Source organism: Salvia hispanica, chromosome 2 (genome assembly GCF_029641045.1).
Source record: "Salvia hispanica isolate PSC_SH4W2 chromosome 2, Shi_PSC_v1, whole genome shotgun sequence".
Taxonomy (NCBI): domain Eukaryota; kingdom Viridiplantae; phylum Streptophyta; class Magnoliopsida; order Lamiales; family Lamiaceae; genus Salvia; species Salvia hispanica.
In genome coordinates, this window is record NC_142693.1 from 60,322,301 (window position 1) to 60,346,781 (window position 24,481).

General features: G+C 38.3%; 5 protein-coding genes across 10 annotated transcripts; 3 read left to right on the plus strand and 2 right to left on the minus strand.

Annotated features, from left to right (window-relative positions):
- Positions 1-172: 172 nt before the first annotated feature.
- Positions 173-2,563, plus strand: SHOT1 (Mitochondrial transcription termination factor family protein). The gene has a single exon (XM_089063969.1). The coding sequence runs from the start codon at positions 257-259 to the stop codon at positions 1,895-1,897; it is 1,641 nt and encodes a 546-aa protein (XP_088920095.1). The 5' UTR covers positions 173-256; the 3' UTR covers positions 1,898-2,563.
- Positions 2,564-12,415: 9,852 nt separating this feature from the next.
- LOC125201202 (uncharacterized) lies at positions 12,416-14,859 on the plus strand. Of its 6 annotated transcripts, none has more exons than XR_007172851.2 (4): positions 12,416-13,701; positions 13,788-13,859; positions 13,937-14,005; positions 14,342-14,859. XR_007172851.2 is itself a non-coding variant. In XM_048099220.2 (3 exons), exons 1-3 carry the CDS (start codon positions 12,718-12,720, stop codon positions 13,940-13,942), a joined length of 1,062 nt encoding a protein of 353 aa, XP_047955177.1. In that variant the 5' UTR covers positions 12,417-12,717; the 3' UTR covers positions 13,943-14,289. The 6 variants fall into 6 exon arrangements, 2 of the variants coding, with proteins under 2 accessions (XP_047955176.1, XP_047955177.1); XR_007172852.2 differs by having other exon boundaries at positions 14,440-14,859; XR_007172849.2 differs by having other exon boundaries at positions 13,788-14,005.
- A 1,086-nt stretch (positions 14,860-15,945) lies between these two features.
- Positions 15,946-20,527, minus strand: SD3 (import inner membrane translocase subunit). Its single transcript, XM_048102718.2, has 7 exons — positions 20,233-20,527; positions 19,388-19,406; positions 18,909-19,072; positions 17,474-17,652; positions 17,331-17,379; positions 16,633-16,752; positions 15,946-16,503 (listed from the first exon to the last, which is right to left on the minus strand). Exons 1-7 carry the CDS (start codon positions 20,374-20,376, stop codon positions 16,345-16,347), a joined length of 834 nt encoding a protein of 277 aa, XP_047958675.1. The 5' UTR covers positions 20,377-20,527; the 3' UTR covers positions 15,946-16,344.
- Positions 20,528-20,563: 36 nt separating this feature from the next.
- Positions 20,564-21,988, plus strand: LOC125196400 (uncharacterized). The gene is made up of 2 exons (XM_089065549.1): positions 20,564-21,037; positions 21,145-21,988. The coding sequence occupies exons 1-2, from the start codon at positions 20,736-20,738 to the stop codon at positions 21,830-21,832; spliced, it is 990 nt and encodes a 329-aa protein (XP_088921675.1). The 5' UTR covers positions 20,564-20,735; the 3' UTR covers positions 21,833-21,988.
- A 22-nt stretch (positions 21,989-22,010) lies between these two features.
- Positions 22,011-24,125, minus strand: LOC125204797 (uncharacterized). Its single transcript, XM_048103534.1, has 4 exons — positions 23,716-24,125; positions 22,680-22,838; positions 22,467-22,575; positions 22,011-22,333 (listed from the first exon to the last, which is right to left on the minus strand). Exons 1-4 carry the CDS (start codon positions 24,058-24,060, stop codon positions 22,143-22,145), a joined length of 804 nt encoding a protein of 267 aa, XP_047959491.1. The 5' UTR covers positions 24,061-24,125; the 3' UTR covers positions 22,011-22,142.
- Positions 24,126-24,481: the final 356 nt, after the last annotated feature.

The window sequence follows — 24,481 nt, forward strand, 5'->3', positions numbered from 1 at the left end:
ATCTTAATAAAAAACACCAACAACTAATTGGTAGGGATAATAACTTATCTAGGTATGAATTTTATGGAAAAAAAAATGTCATTTTTTTTCATAAAAACATGCCATTAATACAATATTAATATAATTACAACAGATGATATAAAAGTATATTCGAATCATAAACTAAAGCAAGACAAGTCAGCCAGCCATGGCTACGAAAATTTTGAGGTCCAATTAATTATGAAAAATCCCATTTCCCACTCTTTAAACCCTGGCTATGCTACTCCGCCGAGCCACCACCGTCTCCCTTCTCTTCTTCTCCACCTCCGCCGCCACAAAACCTTTCGCCAAAATCCCATGGAAACACCGGTCCAAAATCATCCAAGAATCGCAGGCGGCGCTTCTCGACTACCTCCACACCACCCGCGCTCTCCCTTTCATCTACGCCGACCACATCTCCAGAAATTCGCATCAGTGCCTCTGGAACGTCGTCTCCAAAATCCCCTTTTCGCCTCACAATTTCTCGTGCTCCTTCCAGCGATTCCTCAGGTACCATCCAATCAACGAGCTCGATTTTCTATTCGAAAGCATTGGATTGAATTGTGACGAAGAGAGCGAAACCGCGCGTGACATTTTGCCTAAAAATACGTTCTTTATCTCTGATTGGAAGCGTTTTGATGTGGTCTGTGCATTGGGCGGGATGGGTTTCCCTTGGAAGAAACTGGGATTGCTGTGTAGAGATGATTGTTCGGTGTTCAAAGTCGATCCGTCGCATTTGGAGAGGAGGATTGAAGAAATTAAGTGTTTTGGGTTTAATGGTGTTAGTGTGATTGGTATAGGCTTGGCCTTTCCTCAAGTTTTGTATAGCAATGCTGATGGATTATTGGGTGATTTGAAGATATTAATGTTGGATTATGATTTGTTGAGTTGTGTTGATGAGAATGTGGATGCTTTGTTGGAGGTTTGTGAGAAAATCAAGCTGTTTTATGACTTGGGTTGTGAGATGGGGAAAGTTGGGGAGTTGTTGGGAAGAAGCAAACACATATTTATTGAGTACTCGAAAGAGCATCTGATTGGCAAGATTGAGTATTTTTGTAGGTTGAATGTTGGGAGAGTTCAAGTTGGGTTATTACTTTTGTCAAGACCTGAGATCTTTGGTTTTGATCTTGGGGGTCGGGTCATTTCAGTTTCGGGGTTTCTGGCACACTTTGGAATGGGAGAGGAAGAGTTGAAGTCGCTCGAGCAGAAGTACCCTCATGTTTTTGGGAGGAATAGATTAGAGAATGTGCCTAGTGTGATGAGGGCGATGGATATTGGTGAGTGGTTCTTTGAGAGACTTCAAAATGGGGATCCGGCTTTGTTGACTGCTTATACCATGCCGAGTGGCGAGGACTTGGATAAGCACTATGAAGAGGGCTTGAGGAAATTAGAAGATAAAAGAACGAGGGCATATATGAAAACAAAGTTGGATTTCATACACAGCCTTGGTTTTGGAGAGAATCGATTTGCAATTAAAGCCTTGTCTCAAATGCACAGCTCTCGCAGTGAACTGCAGCAGAGGTTCGATATCCTTCTCTCCTGTGGGGTCGAATACTCCAGACTCTGTGCTATATTGAAGTTTGCGCCAAGGGTTCTCAACCAAAATCCGAGCCAACTGGAAAAGAAAATCGAGTTCTTCTGCAATGAAATGGGTGCTTCGGTGCAGTACTTAGATGTTTTCCCTGGATATCTTTGTCATGACTTGGAGAAACGAATCAAACCAAGATTCAGATTCCACAAATGGCTAAAGGAGCAGGGCTATTGTAAAAAGAACTACTCCATGGCCACCATAATAGCCACTAGTGAGAAAACATTCATTGCTCGTATTTCTCGTATGAACCATGCTGCAGCAAAGATGTGGGAGCAGCTACAGAAATAGATGGAATTGCAAGCTCCCGAGAGTTAAGAAGGTATCAACGGGTATTTCCAGATATATTAATCAGCCCCCCTTAGATCGCTCAAAACTGGTCAGGTTGCTCCATCCACGAGATGGAACTCCAATGATATTGTATTATCTGTAGGCAACGAATGTCATTTATAATTGGTTAAATGACTTGATGGGCTCGAGGGTAGTGAGGCCGAGCAAAGTGAAAAAGGTTTTCCTTGAGATGGGAAACACCATGTATTAGTGAACATCCTGATCAATTTTGCTCATAGATTTGGTTGTTCATAGTCATGAGCTGAAGACGCTACCTTGTACACGAATGTAGCCGCTTTGTAAGATTCAGTTTGCAATAGAATTGATTATTGCATTAATTCTTGGAACTAGTGAGACAGAAGAACCTAACTTGAATCTTTCTTCCTTGCATAGTTTGTCTACCTTATAACTGCTTCGTTGATGTATTAACTGTATCGGTATTCCAGTGACAGGCTGCAGCATAGCTTCATGGAGTCGGTGTTTCGTTTCCCCCGTCCCCCCTGCATTCAATTATTTACTTTGCTGTTTCTTTTTCTGCATCCCGGTTCGGACACTCATTGATGTTTGCAGTTACCAATATTTATGTAACTTTGAACATTGTCATCATGTAGTTTATCTGCTCATCAACTAATGTGTATTCTTTGAGTGGGCTGATTGTCAAATACAGGCCTAGTTATCTTCCCCTTCGCTAAAACTTCTCTCTCTATCAATGTTTTCTTTCTTTAATATTCAGAATGTAGGCTTCATTGTTATATACCACTGCTACTATTATTTTAATTATAATGAAATGTGAGATAAATGAGTTAGAACTAAATATAGTATAAGAAAATGTGATATGTATTGACCAACCAACCGAAAAGAAAAGAAAAATGGGACACAAAATTGCAGACAGCCATACTACTATTTTTTTCATTGAGGAAATAATTTGGTAATAAATTGTTTAAAATATATGGACAATTTCGTTGTTGAAACTTGAAATTTATAAGTGGAGTACATCATTTGAGACTTGTCTCTGGGGATTTTTTAGAAGCTGTATTACTCCTATATATGGAAATGGAAGTTCTGCAAGAGTTATTCTGGCAAAAAATCTAGTCTAGTAACATAAGCATCGATCATCCATCTGTGTCAGTAATGAGTGATTTGAGAGGATGTCAATCATTATTGAACTATAACTAAGATACAGTAAGTACTATGTTCGATATGACTGATTCTTGTACTGCATCGGCAATAGTGCATTACACTTTTTTGGCCGTAGCAATCTCTATTTTATTTAGGAAAATATTATTGCACGCGTCCTTATCTCTTATCCGTCTCTTAACCGTCTCATCTCTTCACATTTCTTAACTAAGAGACAACACCTGCATCTCTCCCATCTCTTAACCATCTCATTCCTTAACTATTCATTCAATTTCGTTTTCTATTTTTATTTTCAACAAATTCAATTAATAAAAACACACTTTGTTAAAACATAATCAAAATCCTAAAAAAAATAAAAAATACACAATTTAAAATACTCTAAATGAAATTATAGTAAAAACTACTCCACCGGCGAATCATCCCCCGAAGGCGGTGGCGGTGCCCTCAAGCTAGCGGGAGGCGGAAAACCAATTTGGCTTGCCATATACGCAATTCCGGCAAGATGAGCTTCATATTGGGGAGACGTCATGCGGGAAGTGTCAGTCATCGTGGGGAACAAGTACATGGACATTAAGCTGTTCGAGCTCGAGCCCGAGCTTGCCTGGCTTGATTCGCCTCGGCCCCTCCCCCTCCTCCTTCCTCTAGCCGCCTTCGCCGCCTTGGTCCCTTGCGGCCGACGTCGTGAACCGGAGGAGCCCCCTGCATCGGTGGTCGTGCCCTCAACCTCTTGTGAGGTGTTGTCTGACCTGCCCTCCCTGCCATGTGCTTCGTGCGTTTCGAGTTCGACCCTGTGCAAGACGGGACACCGCCAGCCCACCTTTCAAGGTCTTTGACCGTCGACCAAACATCGACATGTTTGTAATCTTTACCGTTGGTGTCTTTAAAGACTCGCAAAGCCGCTCTCAGAATGTCGGTCCACTGGCTCCGCTTTGGTGATTCGCCGCTTCAGTCCTATAGATCGTGCAAAAATTTTTGACATCTTTATCGCATCGGTCAAAATGACAGCGGAGCATCTTCAAGGTGCGGCAGCGGCCCCCTTCGGCTTGGTCGAGTTGTAAGCTTTGGTGACCTTTTCCCAAAAACACAAGCGGGTTTGTTGATTCCCGATGATGGGATCGTACGAGATGCTGACCCAAGTGTTGTACAGAGTCAACGTCTCCTTGCGGCTGTATGGATGACGGCCTAGATCCTCCTCCTCATCGTCGCGACTGGCGGAGCCTCCACCGCCTCGTCCTCCTCCTATCGGAAGGTTTTCCAGAGTGTGTTCATCTGAAAAATTCTCCTTTATTTGGGATAACCCCTGCATTTGCCCATACCTCGGGGGGGGGGGGGGGGGAGGGACGATAGTATGCATCCACATCAAATGTGGTGTTTGGTACGCCGCCGACGTCGACGAGCCTTGGGTGCCCGACGACGAACCGGAACCGGTAGCACTCAAAACGTTGTACATGCCCCCCAGTCGCCAACCGAGTTCAAGTCGAAGCCGCCGGAGTTTACGTCACCGGACATTTTTTTCAGATATTGGAGAGGAAAGAGAGATGATTTGAGAAGAAAAGATGTGTGTTTTCGTGTACAATGGAGAATGAAAGAGGAGTATTTATAGAATAAAAAAAGAAAAAAAAATATTTATGACGTCAGCCATGACGACGCCCACTCGCGGGCTGGCGAGTGGGCGTCACGCCTAGCGCCAGCGCTCGCCAGCTCCCTCTCCGGCGTGAGACGTGAGACGAGACGGTGCCTCGCATCGCTGTCTCGATGCGGTCTCGTCTGTCCGAGATGAGATAGAGCCTGCATCGAGACGCGATGCGGATAGGGGTGAGCATTCGGGTTTCGGTTCGATTTTTCGCCCAAACCGAACCGAAACCGAATTTATGAGAAAATTGAAACCAAACCGAAACCGAACTAGAAAAACCGAATTACACCGAAATTGTTTTGAATTTCAACCAAAAACCGAAAAATCGAAATTGTATGGAAAAACCGAAAAACTGATAAAGAAAAGAAATCATTAACCCTAACATAATTAATATCCATCAAACCAAAATTAACATCCATTAACCAATAAAATGTAAATATTTAAGCCATAACATCAATGTGAACCAAAATAAAATTTCAAACTAAATGTTTACTCTTTATTTCTTCCAAATTTCAAATATTCTATCGGATAATTTAGAAAATGAGGGTGGCTGGAAGGAGACGAGTCGTCGGGTGGAGGGCGTTGGCGTCGGGCTGGATCTGGAGCACGGCTGGAGTGGAGAGGAGTCGGGTGGAGGGGCGTCGGCGTCGGGCTAGATCTAGAGCACGGCTGTAGAGGAGAGGAGACGGGTGGAAGGGCGCCGACGTCAGGCTGGACTGTTGAGCACAATTGGAGGTCGGAGGAGACGGGTGGAGAAGAGATGGGCGGCGGATGGAGAATTTTGATTTAGGAGAAAGAGGCGGATAGATGAAGTGGAGATAGGGTTAGAGCTTTATATATATATATAATTTAATATAATTGATAATTTATGATATATATTAAAATATAATTCGGTTTTTCGGTTTGGTTTTTTTATAAAACTGAACCGAACCGAAAAACTGAAATTTTCAAAATTTCAAAACCGAACCGAACCGAAAAACCAAAAAAACCTAACCGAATTTCAAATTTTCGGTTTGGATATTCGGTTTTCAGTTTTTTTGCTCACCCCTATATGCGGATGCTCTAAATCCTAATTTATTTGTTATCTATGTCAAATTGTTAATCATAGATACGAGGAGTGATCAATTGCTAACTAATTAGCAATCCCAAACTAAGACTAAATCTTAGCCATTTAATTAGAAGATCTAGTGGTTGAAATAATGCCACATGGATTATACTTTTAATTAAGAAAATTAATAAATAAAATTAGAATTAATGTCAATTCCCTATCATTAAAATCATCTTAAAATTTTAAATTTACGTAACTCTCTCGATTTAAATTATTTTTACGCAAAAAATATATCAAATTAAAGATAATTTTATAAGGATTCCAACGAGATTTCAATTGCATATGTTCCGGCGACGTTCGGATGATGAAATTTGATATTTTTTATTTTAGTTTTCGTAAATGTTGATAACCAGATTTTTATCAACAAATACATCAAAAGATCTCAATAAAACCATGTAAAAATCTCAATAAATATGTGTTGATATTTTCTTGTACTAGTGTTGATATTCTTATGTCATATTGTTGATATTTGTAATACATTATGTTGATATAAAAAAACATTCACGAAAATTATCATATGCTAACATAATGACGATATTACCCCTTTGCTGATATCTTATCTACTATTTATTGAGATTCGTAAGATTTAATCTCATCCACTCATTTTAAAATTTAAGAATGGAGATTTGGTCTTAATTTTAGATTAGGGTACTATAAACCCTCGTACATACTCCTAGTAAAGACCTCCTATAAATATTGGGCTGTAATTTTTCATACGTCAAGATACAAAGTTTTGAAAAATTATAATTATTGGGTGTGAAATTAATAATACGGACTAGTACTATTTTCTTTAGTGATAATATGGCCTGATAGATAAAAAAATGTCAATCGTTTGTGTTAATTTTACCCCTTGGTTTTATTCTTTCAATATTTCTGTCAATCTAAATTATCTGATCATACTAATACTCCTAATTCAGAGAGATAATTCTAGTGATTTTTTTTCCCAAATAGCCATTCGATTATTCCACTTGCAGCATAATGTACAAATTCGATTTTGCTGTTTCATATAAAAAAAAAATCTCAGATTTCATTTTTCTAAAATTTGAAGACCCTTAATAAGAACATTTACAAAGCAATAAATTAATATGAAGATGCAATTTTACCGAAATTGCAAAAGATTGTAAGTTGGCATAAATGCTTAGCACATGCTCATGCCACGATCCATTTATTTAAACACTACCACCCAATTGTTATTAATGCCTTTTTCTAACATCAGAGAAACCATATCCACACATTCATGGATTTAGTTTGAGTTTTATTTTGTTCTGAGTAATTCGCAATATTATTTAGAAGTTGTTAGAGCAATTCATAACAGTGCTGAGGTGTTCAGGGATGGATTGACATCAACAAGCGTTGTGTGTGTGCCATGTGTCATGAGTTCCGGCGGTATTGTGGCTATGCAACCACAAGACCGTCCTCACGACATATTGGCGTGAATCCACTCGCTGGCTTGCCAATGAGTTTCATTTTGTCCAAATTTTTAATTATTTGCTTAAATTTGATTTCAACGACTTATTATTTATGCAATATATATAGGACAAGGGAGCATTAAGACCACCTCCAATAATACACCAAATCCTATTTTTGATGTAAAAATATGTTCCAACCATACTCCATACCCATACCCATTTTTGGGTTTTTTAATCAAACAACACCAAATTTAAAGTGAACACCAAAATTGAGTATCTACTGCAAAAAAATTTTAAATATTACATAATACTTCCTCCGTTCCATAGTAATATAGTCATTTTGTCATTTTGGTACGTTCTATAGTAATAGAGTCATTTCTATTTTTAGTAAAAGTCAACACATTTTTCCACACCTACTTTACTCTCTCTTACTTTTTTATCTCTTCATCTCTCTACCTTTCTCATTTTCCAATTTCCTCTCTTTTTATTTAACTCACCTAACACAAGTTTTCCTAATCTCCGTGCCGAAAAGAAACGTCTTCATTACTATGCAACGGAGGGAGTAGTCCTTATTATTATCTTGATAGTTGAATCAGTCGGCGGCCAATTTGTATATTGTCAATTTGTGTACTAGTACAGTAGTACTTGATAGTTGATTCAAACTATCAGCCGCATAATTTACACACAATTTGTTCATGGAATTTACATATATTTTTCTAATAAAAATAATTAAATAGAAATTAGCAAGCTGGCCATATTATAATAAATTATATTTTTTTACAAATAATAACTAATAAATTTACTAAATATGAATGAATATTGCTAACAAAATCTTGTTATTATTTCAAGAGTATATGACCCGATATGACGCAATAAGAAATAAAAGGTTCATCTGAAACTTCAAAATGCGCTAGTTGATCATTTGTGGGAACAATACACAAATTTCGAGTCTTGAATTTTAGCTATTTTTTATGTAATTGCGATATACTTAAATGAGTTTCAGTTTATATTTGAATTCTATTATTGCAAGTTTAGTGTATTTAATTTTAAAATTAGTGTAATTTTTTTTAATATAAAGTATATTTAATACATAAATATATTAATAAAAAAAATTTGTATAATTATTTAAGTTACATAAATTATTGATAAAATATTGTGGGACTAATATGTAATTTAAGTAAATATGTAGGTATAATTGAAAGCGTATAAAAAGAATATAAATATGGAATATTCTTTTGGGTTTGAGTTTGGAGTAAATGATTGAAGTAAAACTACTTTTGGGTTGACCCAAATTCAAAAATGGGTTTGAGTTTGGTGTAAATGGTTGGAGATGGCCTAAGGTCCTATTGCCCTCTTAGTATCTATTTCCTTCTTAATATCATCCATTAGATTGATAAAATGGATGGACTAGATTAAAAGGGGAAAATTGATCTCGTGCTGCATTATCAGGTTGATTCTGTGCATTATATGAGTATAATTGTAAAACAACAATGAATAAAAACGGAAAAAGCGAGAATTCAGCGGCATTTTCCATCTACTCACTCTCTCTCTCACTCCAACCGCCTCACTCCTCAAACCCACGATTAAATTTCGTCTCCCCTAATTCCCCTCATTTCCAAACCCTAGCCGCTACTCCAAGCCACCGGAAATCAACACTACCGTCGATTTTCGCCGTTAAATCAAGCTTTTTCCGCCGTTTCACAGTCGAAACCTCACTCCCTTCGCTCGCGACCTTCCAGTTCAAGTCGACAACAAGGTAGGGTTTTAATGATTCAGTTTTTCGTAATACCCACTCTTAATCGCCTATTTTCACCGCCGACACACCACCTAATCGTCGATTCAATGTTTTCTCCCAAACAATATCACGTTTTTCACACTTGTTTTGGTCGAGATTTTCGTAAATCGTAAAATCGTGTTCATTTTTGATAGGGTTCTGTCCATTATTGAAGTTTGTAGTGAATGGCCGGTTTCCAATTGTGTATTGGGCGATTTGGTAGATAAAATCGTATCCGAGTTGATTTTTGGTTTGTCTTGCATTTGCATTTATATTCATTCGTGCATTATTTGATGCAATGTGTACATTACTGTACGAAGTGGTGTGCATTATGTTTTTGTTTGAAGCCACATCATTCGGTTTGATAAAAAAGCCTGTAAATGAGTGAATATTATTATCATTTGTGCATTATTTGACGCCATTTGTACATTATTGTAGAGAGTGGTATACAAAATTTGTTATTGTATGGACTGGTGTACATTATGGTTTTTGGTTGAAATTACATCACTCGATTTCCTAATAAGACTGTAATTGAGTGAATGTTATATCCATTCGTGCATTATTTGATGCAATGTGTACATTATTGTATGTAGTGGTGTGCATTACGTTTTTGTTTGAATCTACATCAATCCGTTTGATAAAATGCATGAAAATTGAGTGAAATTTGTATTCATATTTGCATTATTTGTTGCCATTTGTACATTATTGTAGAGAGTGGTGTAAATTATTGTATGAACTGGTGTACATTATATTTTTTGTTTTACTTTAAATGCATCAGTTTTATAAAAGGTCAATGGTTGATAGAATGTAATATTCATTGGTGCATTATTTGCTTACTTTTGTACATTATACCGTTTGTATTGTGCATTAATGCGATACATTATTGTTTTTTGGGCAGTGGTGAAGCAACCTAGGTTAGATATTGACGAAGCGGTGGATGATGTTCTTCCACTTGCGATTGCGCAAAAGTTCAAGGATTGAGATTGGTTGAGCAACAAAGGTCCTATTGCCTCCCGTCTGATTTCCAAGAGGGAAAAGGCTATAAAGGAGGCTACTAGGCCTCTTAGACGGTGTAAGGCTTGCGATGAGATGGGACATCACGACTCTAGAAACTGTCCAATGTTTAAAGAGATGGCGAATGAGAAAGAGTTTCGTAAGGGCAAGAAGAAATCTTGATGTATCTTGTACCTAAAAACATTATTAATTGTGGTTTTCGGTTTAGTCTTAGTTATCATTTCGTTCTCTGAGTGTTATTAATCCTACCACTGTCAACAATTTATGCATAATAATTTTACATTTTTAGTCTCTGTACATTATTAGCAATGAAGTTGTACATTATTGTCTACAAGCACTTAACTTTCTGTACGTAATTATTGGAGTATAGTTCATTATTAGACACATTTTGTACATTACACATAATATCATTGCATTATTAAACTATTAACGCACATTATTATTCATGAAGATGTACATTATTGTACGCAATGACTTAACTTGGTGTACATTACATTATGTACATTATTCATCTAATTTCATCCACTATACAATTTCTTGTTGTCTTCCCTATTGCATACAACATAATCGTCCATTAATGAGTCAATAATAACCATTACACAGTACTATATGTACATTATGTTTATCAGTTAAAACTACTCCCTAGCCGAGACAATATCTAAACTCTAGAGGAATGACAAAAACTCGTTCACTTTGGCAACAGTTGTGGTACTTACTACATACTACACCCTAGCACCAAGGATTGCTAAACCCTCAGGGAATAAATGAAACGTGCGCCGAACAATCAATCAGCGAATATATACATTACAGATCAGATATCGTCCATTACAGAGTTGATAAAAACCATTACACAGTAATATATGTACATTATGTTTACAAGGTGTAACCTACGAAAAGAGACCAACACAAAAATCTGTACACAATGGCTGATTTCATGAAAAAAGAACGACAATTGATGCAAAAAAAAACTAAATACAAGAACGAACTAATCACAAACAAATATATAAAACCATAGATTCCAATTATACAACTAATACAATAACTTTCTACCAAAATTTATCAATAATAATAATAAAAAAAACAGACGTCTTCAATTGAAAAAAGACGACAACAATTTCTTGAGAAGGTCTTCAATGGAGAAAAAACGATGAGGGAGAAAAGAAAGATTGTTCGATTCCTTCAATTTCAACATCTTCATATCCGATCTCGACCGGTGTGCGAAGAGATCAGAAACGAAATTTTGGAGGAATTAGAAATCGGCGTCGTGATTTCTTCTCTCCACCACTCTCCTTGCTCTCTAAATCCTCCTCTCTTCAGGCGTCGTGAATGAATACTCCAATAATTTGGTTTTGTGACGAAAACCCTAAACACCAGATGTCTTCAATGGAGAAAAACCGAGATTAATTGAGGGAAGGAAGAAAGATAAATTGGCGTGAATATTGTAGAAAAAATCAGAATGAATTAAACGTATTTTTGCTGATCTTTGAAGGAGAAAATTAAGGAAATTACCATGACTGAATATATTGTGTATACCAACAATGCCCTTTTTGAAATTTTTTAATCTTTTAATTAAATACAAGTGGCCCTATTTTCGGCCATTAGATCTTGGAAATAGATGGTGGAGATTGAGAAGGAAAAAGAACAAAAGATGTAAGAAGGATATGAATGCATCCATATATATAGGAGGTGCGTTAAAATGACAACGACTCTTAAAATAATACCATACCACAATTCCTAGCCAATCATTTGTACACATGGACGAATAATCAACTATCATATGACGATAAAAAAAATGTTCAAGGGTAAATTTTCTTGGCCAGCAATATCCAATACAATATACAACAATTTACAACAATTTTTTCTCGGCCAGCAATATCTAATACGCTATAATTGTTGTCTAGCGTTTATACTATTGCTGTGTAGCGTTTATAATATTATTGGATACGTGGTGTCACAATGTCACTTTAAGAGTGTTGTCATTTTAACGCAAACGGAGTGCGTTAAAATGATAACACCTCTTAAAGTAACAACATACCACCATTCATAGCCAATCATTTGTACACATGGACGAATAATTAGCTGCCATGTGACAATCATAAAAAATGCTCAAGGGTAAATATTTTCGGCCAGTAATATTTAATACATTAGACAATAATTTTTATCGACCGGCCATATCCAGCAATATTACTTTAAAAAGTGTTGTAATTTTAAAATAAATAGCTAATTTATGACTTCTGAGTAATTGCGGGCAAAGGTATGAGCCGACCCTAATTAGGGTTCTGAAATCCCTCTTCTAAGATTCGAGCGATAGACATATACATACACACGTGTGTATATATTAGTCGATTAATTTAAAATAAAATTAATTTTAACTTAGTTGAATTTATATTAAGTTTTTATTTTTCTCACCTCACTTCTTCCCTTACACCTTCTCTCTGCAACTTCTTCGTCTCCTTCTCTCTCTCTACATTCATCAATTCTCTTCTCTCTATCTTCATTCACGTTTACCCCCCACCAAAACTTCACCCAACACACATAACCACACGCACTCGCCGTATCACGCACTCAATTTGATTCCACATCGTCGGAATTCACCAAACGATGTGACGTCGCCGCCGATTTCCAAACACGATTTGCATCTGCTGATAACAATTCAATACTTTTTTCGTTGAAATCGGCGCTCAAATTCGATTGTTGCTTGCTGCTATGGCCTCCACTGCTCCTGCCAAATCTCAGCCGCTGCACAATTTTACGCTGCCGCATCTAAAATGGAACAAGCACAGAAACTCCAACGGCCAACACCAGCGCCGCCGCTCCGTCAAATCGCCGTCGCGCCGGCCGAATATCTCCTCCCCATCTCCCATCCGCCAGTCGCCGCTGCGAGATTCCGTGTCGGCGACTCCGCCTCGGCACCAGTCCCCTTTCCGAGACTCCGCCGCGGCGGCGGCTTCGTCTCCTCGTCGGTCTCCTGTCCACGGGGATTACTTGGGGAAACGGTCTCCTTCTCCTGGAGAATCATCTAAGCCGAGGGGGAAACACTCGCCTACCGGCGCTGATCCGGCGAGGCATTTGCCGAGGCATGAATCGCCGCCACAGCCTGAAGCTTCCGGCAAGGGAAAAGGCGGCTGTGTTGAGCATCGGAGACATCACTCAAATAATTCAACAAATTCAGAGCACTCCTCTCACAAATCGGAGCTTAAATCAAAGGCGAAAGAAGTCGATGCGGCTGGAATCAAGAGATCGAAAATCTTAATCAAAATTCCTTGCAAAACCAGCAAAACAGAGGACGAAAATCCGCAAGAAGAGCCGCTGAAGGCGGAGAAAAACGACGAGCACGATTGCAGCGGCGAAGCGCAAGATGAGGAGAAGATTAGTAACAACATCACCGATGAAGAAACGAAGACGTGGAATTTAAGGCCTCGGAAGCCTCTACACAAGAGCGGAGGTCCGGTGAAGAGTAACGTTCCGGCGATGCCGGAGAGGAGTAAAGCCCAGTCGCCGTTGAGGAGCCTGAACAATAGATCGGGGGAAAACGAGGGCGGTAATGGTGGGAAGAAGGAGAAGAGGAAGCTTAGCGTCTTTATCCCTCTAACGAAGGATGAAATTGAAGAGGATATTTTTGCGCTGACAGGATCAAAGCCGGCGAGGAGGCCCAAGAAGAGAGCGAAGAACATACAGAAACAAGTAGATGTAAGTTAAGATCTGATTCGATTTGATAATTTACATAATTATGTGTATCTGTGTGATTGATTTGCCTAAAATTTCATGGATCGCAGGTTTGTTTTCCTGGATTGTGGCTGGTATCGATAACTGCAGATTCATACAAGGTCTCTGAGAGTTCTATGAAGGTACAGCCTTGATTGCACATCTATGCCGTTGTTTGTTGGATGCTGAAATCTGAATCTGATATGGGTGTTCCACACAGGGCTAGAGGCAGTTTCTGGAAGTTTAAGCTGCTTTGCTTCCAACTTTTTTTTTTGGATGGTATTTGAAGGTATAGTCTGCAGTTACTTGTACTATTTCAGAGGAAGAGCTAGTGCTGATTTAGGGTTTAGCTTTGCCAGTTTCTTTTTTTCTTTATTTCTTTCCTTTGTTTCCCCTCTTCAATCTGCTGATCTCCAAGAATTGAGAGATGGGTGAAAGGGTGATAGATCTATTTAGCATCAGTTGCAGATGTAAATATGGATTTCTAGATATGTTAGATTTCCCTGTTCAGTTCTGACAACTCAATTGGTTTTGATTCATTTTTGTTTAAATGAATAATCACTGGTTTGGGTTTTTCTCTTTGTACATTATAGTTGAAAATTCATGTCTTTTTGTTCTGTTGCAGTTTTTGACTCATGAATCTTGACAGTTTTACACTACATCTCAAATATTTACATACTTCTATCATTGAGAATTTCTAGCCTGGTCGCATTTGATTTGAAGGACACTTTGTGATGGCACTTGATGATGCTTCAAGTAGAAGCTGTGATGAAGAAAGAGTGGTGAAGGTGGTATGTGTCCAGGGTTGGTGAAGTAGACACAAAGTTGGATCTTTGCCACTTGTTTTGTTCTATCCTTTTGTGTGTATGTATGGCTTGAATTTGAATTTGGTGAGATTGGAAAAAAGAGAGAGCTTCATATCTGTTGCTGGGGAGAATGAGTTGATGCTCTGCATTTGGTGAGTGCATTGGTTGGATTATGGTAATATAAAAGTGTGGAGAATGTGTAAATTGAAGATGAAAGAAAGGCTAATACTACTATAATATTGTATTCAAGGTAGGAAATGGGTAAACTATGGCAACTAAGTATTGGTTGGCTTGACTTTTTTTTTCTATTGAATTGAATTGAATTGGTCTCATCTAATCCCACGCCATCCTTTTCGTATATATTTGATCAAACCTTGATTAATTCTGTATCTCAACTCTTCCTATATTCTCTACTCTGTCTCTCACCTGCACTACACTAGGTATAACATCGCCGTATTTTGTCAATTCCGGTCGCCGGAGTTAGAGATTTCCGATTGTTTGAGCTATCCAAATCATATCACAATTCTATCACGTCATTTTTTCCTACAATTTTTGTCCACCCATACATATGGATGCAAATCGATAAATGAAGAAAATCACTCTAAAATAAGAACCATATCAAAGTTTTTCAATCAAACTGTGGAATAGAGATTTTGTAAAATAAATTTTTTTTTGGGTGTAGAATAAAAGAAGTACTAGTAATACATAAATAAAAATCTCAAATTTTTGGATGTATGTAAAAAGAAAAGTAAAAATAAATGTGGGGGGTGGGGGTGGGGTATATTCACGTTGTTTTCAACTTTTGAAAGATAAAAGCGCGTCTAAAATTGATAAAATAGTTGACTCGATTTCAGGGTGGTTCATTACATCTACTTGTAGTACTTTTTGGTAACGAACTCCACAAAATCTTGAAATGTGCAACTGACTCATTTTGGAATTTTGGTCGAAATATACATATTGATTTTGTCTATATGATCTTACACAAGAAAGTACAAAAAGTATGATCAAAGTACACAAAACAAATCACACACCGAGAAAAAGAAAAATAAATAATTATCCTATCACCACAAACCACTGCAATCACCACCATACAGGCCATGTCAATATTGATATCGAGAAATCGTGGTATTTAAATGAATTATTATTATTAGTACCACCCTTCACTAATTCTATTTTTTTTAAAAAAATTTTAGCCTCTTTATTAATTACCGTCAATCACTTATTCTTCTATTTATCAGTCACTTTATTAAGTTTATATTAAAATCCATTACATTAAATCATAAAACTACTATATGACCTAGAGGAAGATTAGGGAGTGTACTTATTTCTATCTAACTCAGAAAAGAAATTTGAGAAACCTTTTTCCTAGACCAATTCCAGTTGAGAAACTATTTGAAAGCAATTGTTTTAAAACCAGAAGAGAAGTACCAAGAAAATGACTATTATACTCGGTAAATAACTAAATATTATCAATGCACCAAAGTTCTTGGCATCCAAACAAAATTTTCTTCTCATACATGTGGATATTGTACCACCATCGGTTCATAATCCACAGATACTCGGATTTTGAAGCGTTCCAATGCAACAAATGTTTAACATTCAACATATAATGGAAGTAGGAAAAAGATAAGAATCAGAAAGCAAATTAGCTAAAGTACACAAGAAAATTGCTGCCAAATATGATTTCAGCACTGCTCAACTGACAAATTATTCATGCCCGCGCCATCATTTCAGAACAAACTTAAAACATTGATATTAGCTGATAGGGATCACATTGAGGCCAAATATGTAGACACCAACATAAACTGATCAGCCGGCATGCTTAGGCTGGAATATAAGACTCGAGCATGAGTTGAGTTTGGGAAGGTGAAGTGAGTTCAACAATTAGGTACATGAACTTCCATTCCTTGTCCACCTTGTCTTTGAACATCTCCGACATAACTTTGCCAGCTCCATGTGGTCCACGAATGAAAAAATTAACCTACAATGCCAGCCATTACACATCATAACAGTCTTGAGATGTTTGAGTGCTTCTAGTCTATGACATCTGCTATTTTAATGAGTAGAGTATCATAAAGGCAGTGACTTTCTAGTTTCTAGTGTAACTTACCAGTACATGTTCAGTGCCATCATCATCAGTCCATATCTTGTGTGGAACCCGTTGACGAGCAGCACGGTTCCTGCTTTCTGATCCATAGCCAGTGACAGGAGATCCGATTCTTACCCTAACCTGTTGGTAGTTCAAAAAGGGATCAATAAGACTAGCCAAGACCTAAGAAAGAACTTCAATATCAAGCTGTTGAGAGATCCTTTGAACTCTTTGCAAATATGATGATTTCTCCTAATAAAGTAGCAGTCATTATTTCTGTTTCCATGCCAAGAAGAATAACAGGCCCATGCTTATAGAAAAAACAATCTGCAATCAATGAGCTCATGAATATAAAATCTGAATAATAATGAAGCTAACAGAGCAAATCTCACTAATTTGAGACACTAAAGCACTATTAATCCAGTTATCACATGTCAAAACTTTTGTGATTTAGAGTGTAAGTGCTTCATCCAACACTAGTTCAAACCAATGTTATAAAATAGAATATGCAACTTTTTAATCCCATTCTTCTCTACAATTATTCTTTTCAGCTTAATAAGCAGCAGAAAACAGTGAATGTAATTTGATGCTAGATAAAGCCTGGAATGCATTTACATTTACAGTTCTGCAATAAGTGAAGTCCATTAATGGAGCTCATCCATTCCAGCTCAACATTACAGAAATGCAAATTCACGACACAGAAAATAGATCAAACATACTTGGCTGTCACTTTGAACCCTTTCAAGAGCCTTGTTGAATATTTTGTACCTGAAAAAAAACATTAGCTTCAATTAATATCACAGGAAACAAGAGGAAAATAAAACAATTCACACCTTTTCAGGCAGTAAAAATATTAACGCACTCTTTTGGTTCAAATATAAGTTCTTTGCAAACTGCATATGCTGCAGCACCAGCAATGCCAAGGCCGGCAAGAATTACAAGACTATAAGAAGCTCCCTCCGTGAACGTTACTGGCTTCTCCGGAATATTATAAGTCGGGGAATCAAAAGGGTCCTCGACGTTGGAGAGCTCTTTTCGAGTCTGTCAAAGATAGGTGCAAATATGGAAATCAGACGTGATTAAGAACTCAAGAAAGTTCATAAATACAGTATTCATGCAAATAAACATTGAAGAACTACACACATAAATTCCTACAAAGAAATATATGAGGAAGTTGATTCAAGAGCCAAATCTGGCATTACAGGGGAAGGGCCACTGAATTATAATCACAAAAAAGTTTCTAGGGACTTGTGCAAGGATCACACTGGATGCACATGTTTACATAAGGTTGTGCCCAAGGATATGACACAAATAGCCACAATTTTTGTTCAGCAAAATGGGATCATCAACAGCACTATCGAAAAGAACTTATTTAATTGCCTCAGCAGATGGTTTTTGTTTAGTCTACTGGGAAAAATTTAGAACTATTTTTCAAGGAGACACATTTATATTACCAACACAAACTGTTTCTTGTGAGCTGTGACACAGGCAATATATGTGCATGGCAACAAACACCTACAAAAATATGCCCTTTTATTAGATGGCACAATCTCTGATACGATCCCACATCGGTTTCACACGAAAGTGTGGAATAACATATAATAGGGAGTCAAGCCTTTACTTTTGACCATGGTCTTGGGTTAAGTTAGGGCTTCTTATCTTATATGCTTATCAATTTGGTGCGGTGAACGTGGATCCGGATGTCCAACGGAAAGGGGCTACCTGTAGGTGTGACCAAAGGGGTGCCACCGAAAAATGTGGGCCCAAAGGAAAAGGGCAGCAAAGGGGATGGTGGGCCTGTGGCTTTGGGTTTTCCACCCGGCGTGTCCCGTCTGGTTTAAAAGAGGGATGGATTGATACGATCCCACATCGGTTTCACACGAAAGTGTGGAATAGCATATAATAGGGAGTCAACCCTTTACCTTTGACCATGGCTTTGGGTTAAGTTAGGGCTTCCTATCTTATATGCTTATCAATCTCCATCTAGATAATACATTACGGGGACAGATAAATTGGGTGAAAAGCAAGAATCTAGCTTAGCTAAAAAAAATTACTGGTGCTATAAATCATCTTTCGAATCCTAAATATACTTTTTTACGTCAGACAAACAAGTCAGACCAACAGTAAAAGAGGTTCGATTCTGTGCATCCAGATTAAAAAATCAGCAAAAATGTAGTTGCGGGCATGTCTACTCTATCTAGCAAATAAAATAAGACCAGCTTAGTCTGGAAAGAATGCTAATATCTTGGGGTGTCACTTATCAGTGTGTGTGCTTTTATTTTAACTGTAGGACAGACCTGTGATCCTTTTGATTTGTTTGACGCCGTAGGCTGGGATGCAAAGGATCTCGCATAGCAGGATGGGCTAATCTGCTGCCTGGCACTTCCAGAAAGTTGAAATGGTGATCGATGGACCAGAGCATGTATCCTAGCCCACTCATTTCTGCATAGAATAGAGTTCCCTGCGAGATCGAAGTGATTATGAACAGAATGTTTTAAAAATCCACATGTTAACATGACCATCCCTTCCTGCTACCACCTAACCCCACTTCGACATCCCCCCACCTCCCCACACCCCCATGGCCATGATGAAAAAGAGAGATGCATGGCTTATGCATGGAGACCAGAAGTGCGGGCAAGGGAGAAATTATCCAAATGTGTTCTAAATATTGTACTCGAATATGCAATTGAGCAGAACTCATATTTGCGCAACACATTTTCATTAATGGCTTCAAAACAGAACTTGAGAATTTCATCGAGTCAAGAAATCAACATACCATTAATAGGACGAGTAACCTGCAACGTTAAAAGACATAAATCATCAGCACTGAAATGTAAGATAGAAGCATTTCTATACAATTCCAGATAGAAAATGATGCTAATTCACACAGAAAACTTGAATACAGCAAGGATCAAGCAAGAACATGCAGGACTATACTATCTAGTGAGGTAAAATTTTCTCTAGCTTTCTTATCAGACAAATTTTTCTCCAACGTATGAGTTAAGAGTAAATGAAGAAGATCGTAAACCTTAATCCACTTTGAGATTAGTAACATGTCACCGTTAGTTGTAGTTACTAGTCACCAAGAGTTTTTCCGGAGCTTGAACAATAAAATTGCATCAATATACCACCCAGACTACGCACTAATAAATTGAAAAGGCAAAAACATTTTGTGCAGTAACAAGGTTTGGTAGTTATTGCCCATTGGTGGCCTTTTTAAGTCGTATTCTGGTACCATCATGTAAGCATAAACTAGAATTAAGCTTCAAGAGCCATTGCAATTTGCATTTGCACTGAAATAAAATGCAAATGGATAAAAACTTCGACTTGCATAGAAAACCATGGAGGAAAATTATTTTCACGAATACATGACAGAAGAACCAAGTTGAGTAATAGCTAATTTAAACACTAACCTATAGCTCTCTAATTCAAATGCAAGGCCAAAATCACAAACTCTAAACATACAGAAATTATCGTTTTCAAATAATTAACCACTTCAATTGCATAATTAGCAGAACGCATAAACATAATTAGCTCTAAACGCAAATCTCGAACAAGCATTGAGCAAAAACATGAGCTTAAAACCCAAAAACACAAACTTTTCACATCCACATCACTGACCAATAATCTTTGGGCCGCCGACGATGAATATTGGGCGGAAGCAACATCAGCCACCGCGTTGGGATACCTAGGTTTCAGCCCGTTGCATGATGATCTCAAAACATTCAACACTTTATTCTTCATTCCAAACCCACCTCGGCTCATAGCTTGCAATATTCTTAAGCTTTGATTGTGTCTTACTCCAAAAGAATCGTGAGATTTAGTGTGTTTAAGGTTACTGAATTTGTTTATTTTCTGAACAAGAAATCACAAAAAAGGAATTCAGAAATAAGGTATAGGGTTGAAGAGATTGGAAAAGGGGAAGCTTCTGCAAATCACGTGCACGTGACACTCTCTTAACAAGCCAAGCCCAATAATGAAAAAGGCCCATTGAAAAGCCCAAGTTGAATGAGGAACGCGGGAAAATTGAGTGGAGATAGTGGGAATAACCGTCGCAACCGCCACTCTCTCTCACTCTCAAATTCCAAACACACAATTGATAGATACAAACATTATTCTGAATTATGAATCACTCCACACAAAATCTGCAGACAATTAAGCAGAGAAGAAGCAATACCATCTCAATCAATCGGCGTTTCAGTAAGAGAACGATGAATGGGAAGAGAAGGATGATGTCGCGCGATGATGAAATGCGCGATATGAAGAAAGGTCCGTGGAAATTTGAGGAAGATCAAGTCCTCATCAATCACGTGAAGAAATACGGCGCCAGAGATTGGAGCTCCATTCGATCCAAAGGCCTCCTCCGCCGCACCGGAAAGTCATGCCGCCTCCGCTGGGTCAACAAACTCCGCCCTCACTTGAAGACGTAACTCTCTCTCTCTGTTTCTCCAATTCCAATTTCTCTTTTTTTCTTCATCTGTTTTCTAGGTTAATTGTAAATGCTCTTAATTTGTTGTTTGTGTGTGAGTAAAGGGGGCTGAAGTTCACGGCAGAGGAGGAGAGAACGGTGATCGATCTGCAAGCACAGTTCGGGAACAAATGGGCGAAAATCGCGACGTATTTGGCCGGAAGAACAGACAACGACGTCAAGAATTTCTGGAGCAGTCGACAGAAGAGGCTTGCTAGGATTCTACACTCCTCCACTGCTTCTTCTTCAACCAGCCAAATCCCTACTTTCGATTTCCTTCCATCTCTTGAGGTCATAAACACTTCTCTCTTCCCACATCTTATGATACAAAAATCTCAATCATTTATGCATACGCAGGCGCCCAGTTTAAGCCAATCAAGGGAGGAGGAATTTGGGGCCAATTCACAGTTTGGGGAGGTGGGGAGTCCGAGCCCGATTAGTGCTGTTCCGGTCGAGCAGCAGCAGCCGTACATCTCCTTCCCTCAGTTTCCGTTACTTCAGCTGGACTACCCCTTGCTTCTAGAAGGGCAGGACTTTACTGGCAGGTTCGAAGCTCCGAGTTTTCTTGATGATGAGCTTGGGCATTCTGCGTTGGGCACTGCGCAAGTCCCCATCGCCCCCTCGTTCCAAGCTTCTGGGACGTTGGAGAGTCACATTGAGGTGGACATCGATAGTCTCATCGAAGATGATTTCCCTCCTATTGAGTTATTCGATGAAATCGAGCCACTTCCCAGCCCCTCTCACTGGTCGTGATTGAAGCTAATAAAAATTGCTTCTTGCATTTTCATCTAACATTGTAGCTAGTAATTTCTTTCAAGCTTGTTGTGTTCTGTATCTGCAACTCATTGTGAAATGAATTCTAGTTTCTATGTAAATAGTGTGTTTAGATGTGACTGGAAAAACAAGAATGAGACCAATAACAAGCCAAAGATGAAAATGAGCAACTGCTTTTACATTTCACTACATTCGATGATTTCAATTTTTAAATTGAATGTAGCAATAACAGATTGGTACAAGTTTATTAGATTCACAACAAAAGAGAGGAAAACAGAACACCAATTCACTAAGTTTCTTGAACTTGCACTAGCTGAACACCGACTAGATCTTGCAGTGATCCCACAAACTGTCCAGCACTAAACGACTTGCTCTCTTTGAAAACTACGGACCTGTGTAATACTGAATACGCACAATACTCGACTTCGGCTACCTCAACATCCTCAAAACATCCAGCAACAGAGGATCCAACTCCTTCCCCTGAAAAAGCAGACCATTTTTTTCAAGTCTCAGATCATCAAGAGAAGAAGCAACTATGCTGATGAAATGTGTAGAATGATAACACTTGAGAGGCAGTGAGCGCTACATTACGACTAGCTGTTGAGAAGCTTACCATGAGTCACTAGCAACAAGTTTTCCGAAGGATATTTGTCAGCAAGACTTGTGATCACCTGGAGATATCTAGCCCTTGTATCTTCTAATGTCTCTTGCCATCTTGGCAACTACATTCACAGACACAACCGAGTTTTAGCATACGAGATGTTGAACTGCTACAGGCTCATATTGTGGAGTACTGAACACAACGAAAGCACTGCTATAATATTACCTCCTTATAAACCATTTCAGTAGTATTATCAATAGTTCCAGCAGGTAATACAGATTTACACTGTGCTATATCAAAAGTAAAAATCCCATCTTTAGGAGCAACTTTAGGTCGGATGGCTAAAGAGTTCATCATCTCACATAATCCAAACTCCATTGACACCTGAAATATATGCAATGACATTCGTTTATTTGAACAATTCGTGCAGTTTGATTACTTTGAAGTTTATATAGTTACACCCACACACACTTAGAATTCTGTCACTTAATCACACAAAAGCATAGATAAAGAATGGAGCACATATCAACAGCCTCCTCTTATTTCCAGTTCTAGCATCCTAAGAGAAGCTAAAGAGTAGTTTGTTTACATATTATGTTCCAATTTTCTGTTTTATTAGTATTGCAAAATATAGATTACAAACTTGCATTAGTATTTGACAAAGTATATATGTCTAAGCGTGGGAATAAAATATGAGTTTGAGGAGAATATATTGACCTTTTGCAGTTATGGATTTGGAATTGAATAAGTACTATATGTTAGGTTAGCTGTATTTTCTTGAAACTAATGGTGGGGTCAAATGAGTTTGCGGTTGGGATGGAATAAGACAATTAAAGAGGTATAAAATTCATGTGAAATTTGACCTTTTTTAAAACAATGATTATTTGAGTGAGAAAAAATGCTAAGTGTTGAAAGCCTCTAAGTAGCTAACGAGTGACAAAAAAATGACTTTTTTTGGGTGGAGAAGAACGATAGTGGTTTTCTGAGTTGTCGAAACTTCACAAACTCAGAGGGCAAATGGATTTGGATAAACCTCACAAAAAATGCATTCGATCAAAATTCTGAGATTTCATCCGATTAAATTTGATCTTAGAGATCTAACCTAGAATTTCATCTTCAATTCATCACGCAAGTACTTAAACTCAAATTCAGTTATGATTCAAAACAGAGAATTTACAGAAAATGAGATTGAAATTCGATAAATCGAACACGAGAAAAGTTATAATGATTATAAATGCATAGATTGGAATGAAAAATAGACCTTGATTTTGGAAGCATCGATGACGACGGCGTTGGAGGTCAAGTCATTGGGATCGTCGGATTTCCTATCGACGGCGCAGAGCGCGGAGACGACTCCGGAGGCGGTCTGGAGGCAGCGGAGGAAGGGGGAGACGAAAACGCGGTGGATCGGGAAAGAGAGGTGTTTTCTGAGTTTGGCACCGGAGGTGAAGGCTCGGACGTGGCCGTCGTCGGCGAGCGGCGGGTCCCAGGGGCGGGGCGCCGAGGCGGTCCAGAGAGGGACGGCGTTGTCGAGCCTGTCGCCGTGGCGCATTACGATGACGTGTTGGCGGAGCTGAGAGGAGCCATCGCCATCTGACAAACCCATCAACAGATTTGGTAGGGTGTTGATTTCTAGAGTGAGAAAGTGTCGCCTTTTCTCTTCAATGCGCTACCATCTCCTCTCCTATTTATAGCGGCTGTATAATGCTAATTTTTGTTTATAACTAAAACCGATTGTAGCACGGTTAGCAGCGTGGAGCTACAGTGACCTTAATGTAGTGGATTCAGCAAATTCGGTCAAAAATAAGAACAAATTCGGAATACATTTGGTCTAATGGAATAACAGTTTGCTAAAAGTAATTTCTATTTCATTATTGTTTTATACTTTGTCAGTCTTTAAAATATTTTGAACATTTGATTTAACACAAATTTTAATGTATAATTGATAAAGTAAGCTATGGTGACCTTAAAGTAGTGGATTCAGCAAATTCGGTCAAAGATAAGAACAAATTCGGAATACATTTGGT

Excerpts from the sequence above, each read along its gene's own strand:
- LOC125201202 (XM_048099219.2), top strand. The coding sequence starts at position 12,718 with ATGGCCTCCACTGCTCCTGCCAAATCTCAGCCGCTGCACAATTTTACG. Across the intron at positions 13,702-13,787 it reads ACATACAGAAACAAGTAGAT|GTTTGTTTTCCTGGATTGTG; the intron begins GTAAGTTAAGAT and ends CATGGATCGCAG.
- SHOT1 (XM_089063969.1), top strand. The coding sequence starts at position 257 with ATGCTACTCCGCCGAGCCACCACCGTCTCCCTTCTCTTCTTCTCCACC.
- LOC125204797 (XM_048103534.1), bottom strand. The coding sequence starts at position 24,060 with ATGGGTTTGTCAGATGGCGATGGCTCCTCTCAGCTCCGCCAACACGTC. Across the intron at positions 22,839-23,715 it reads TCGATGCTTCCAAAATCAAG|GTGTCAATGGAGTTTGGATT; the intron begins GTCTATTTTTCA and ends CATATATTTCAG. Across the intron at positions 22,334-22,466 it reads CTTGTTGCTAGTGACTCATG|GGGAAGGAGTTGGATCCTCT; the intron begins GTAAGCTTCTCA and ends CTGCTTTTTCAG.
- SD3 (XM_048102718.2), bottom strand. The coding sequence starts at position 20,376 with ATGAGCCGAGGTGGGTTTGGAATGAAGAATAAAGTGTTGAATGTTTTG. Across the intron at positions 17,653-18,908 it reads ACAAATCAAAAGGATCACAG|ACTCGAAAAGAGCTCTCCAA; the intron begins GTCTGTCCTACA and ends TATCTTTGACAG. Across the intron at positions 17,380-17,473 it reads CTTATATTTGAACCAAAAGA|GTACAAAATATTCAACAAGG; the intron begins GTGCGTTAATAT and ends GTTTTTTTTCAG.
- LOC125196400 (XM_089065549.1), top strand. The coding sequence starts at position 20,736 with ATGAATCACTCCACACAAAATCTGCAGACAATTAAGCAGAGAAGAAGC. Across the intron at positions 21,038-21,144 it reads CTCCGCCCTCACTTGAAGAC|GGGGCTGAAGTTCACGGCAG; the intron begins GTAACTCTCTCT and ends GTGTGAGTAAAG.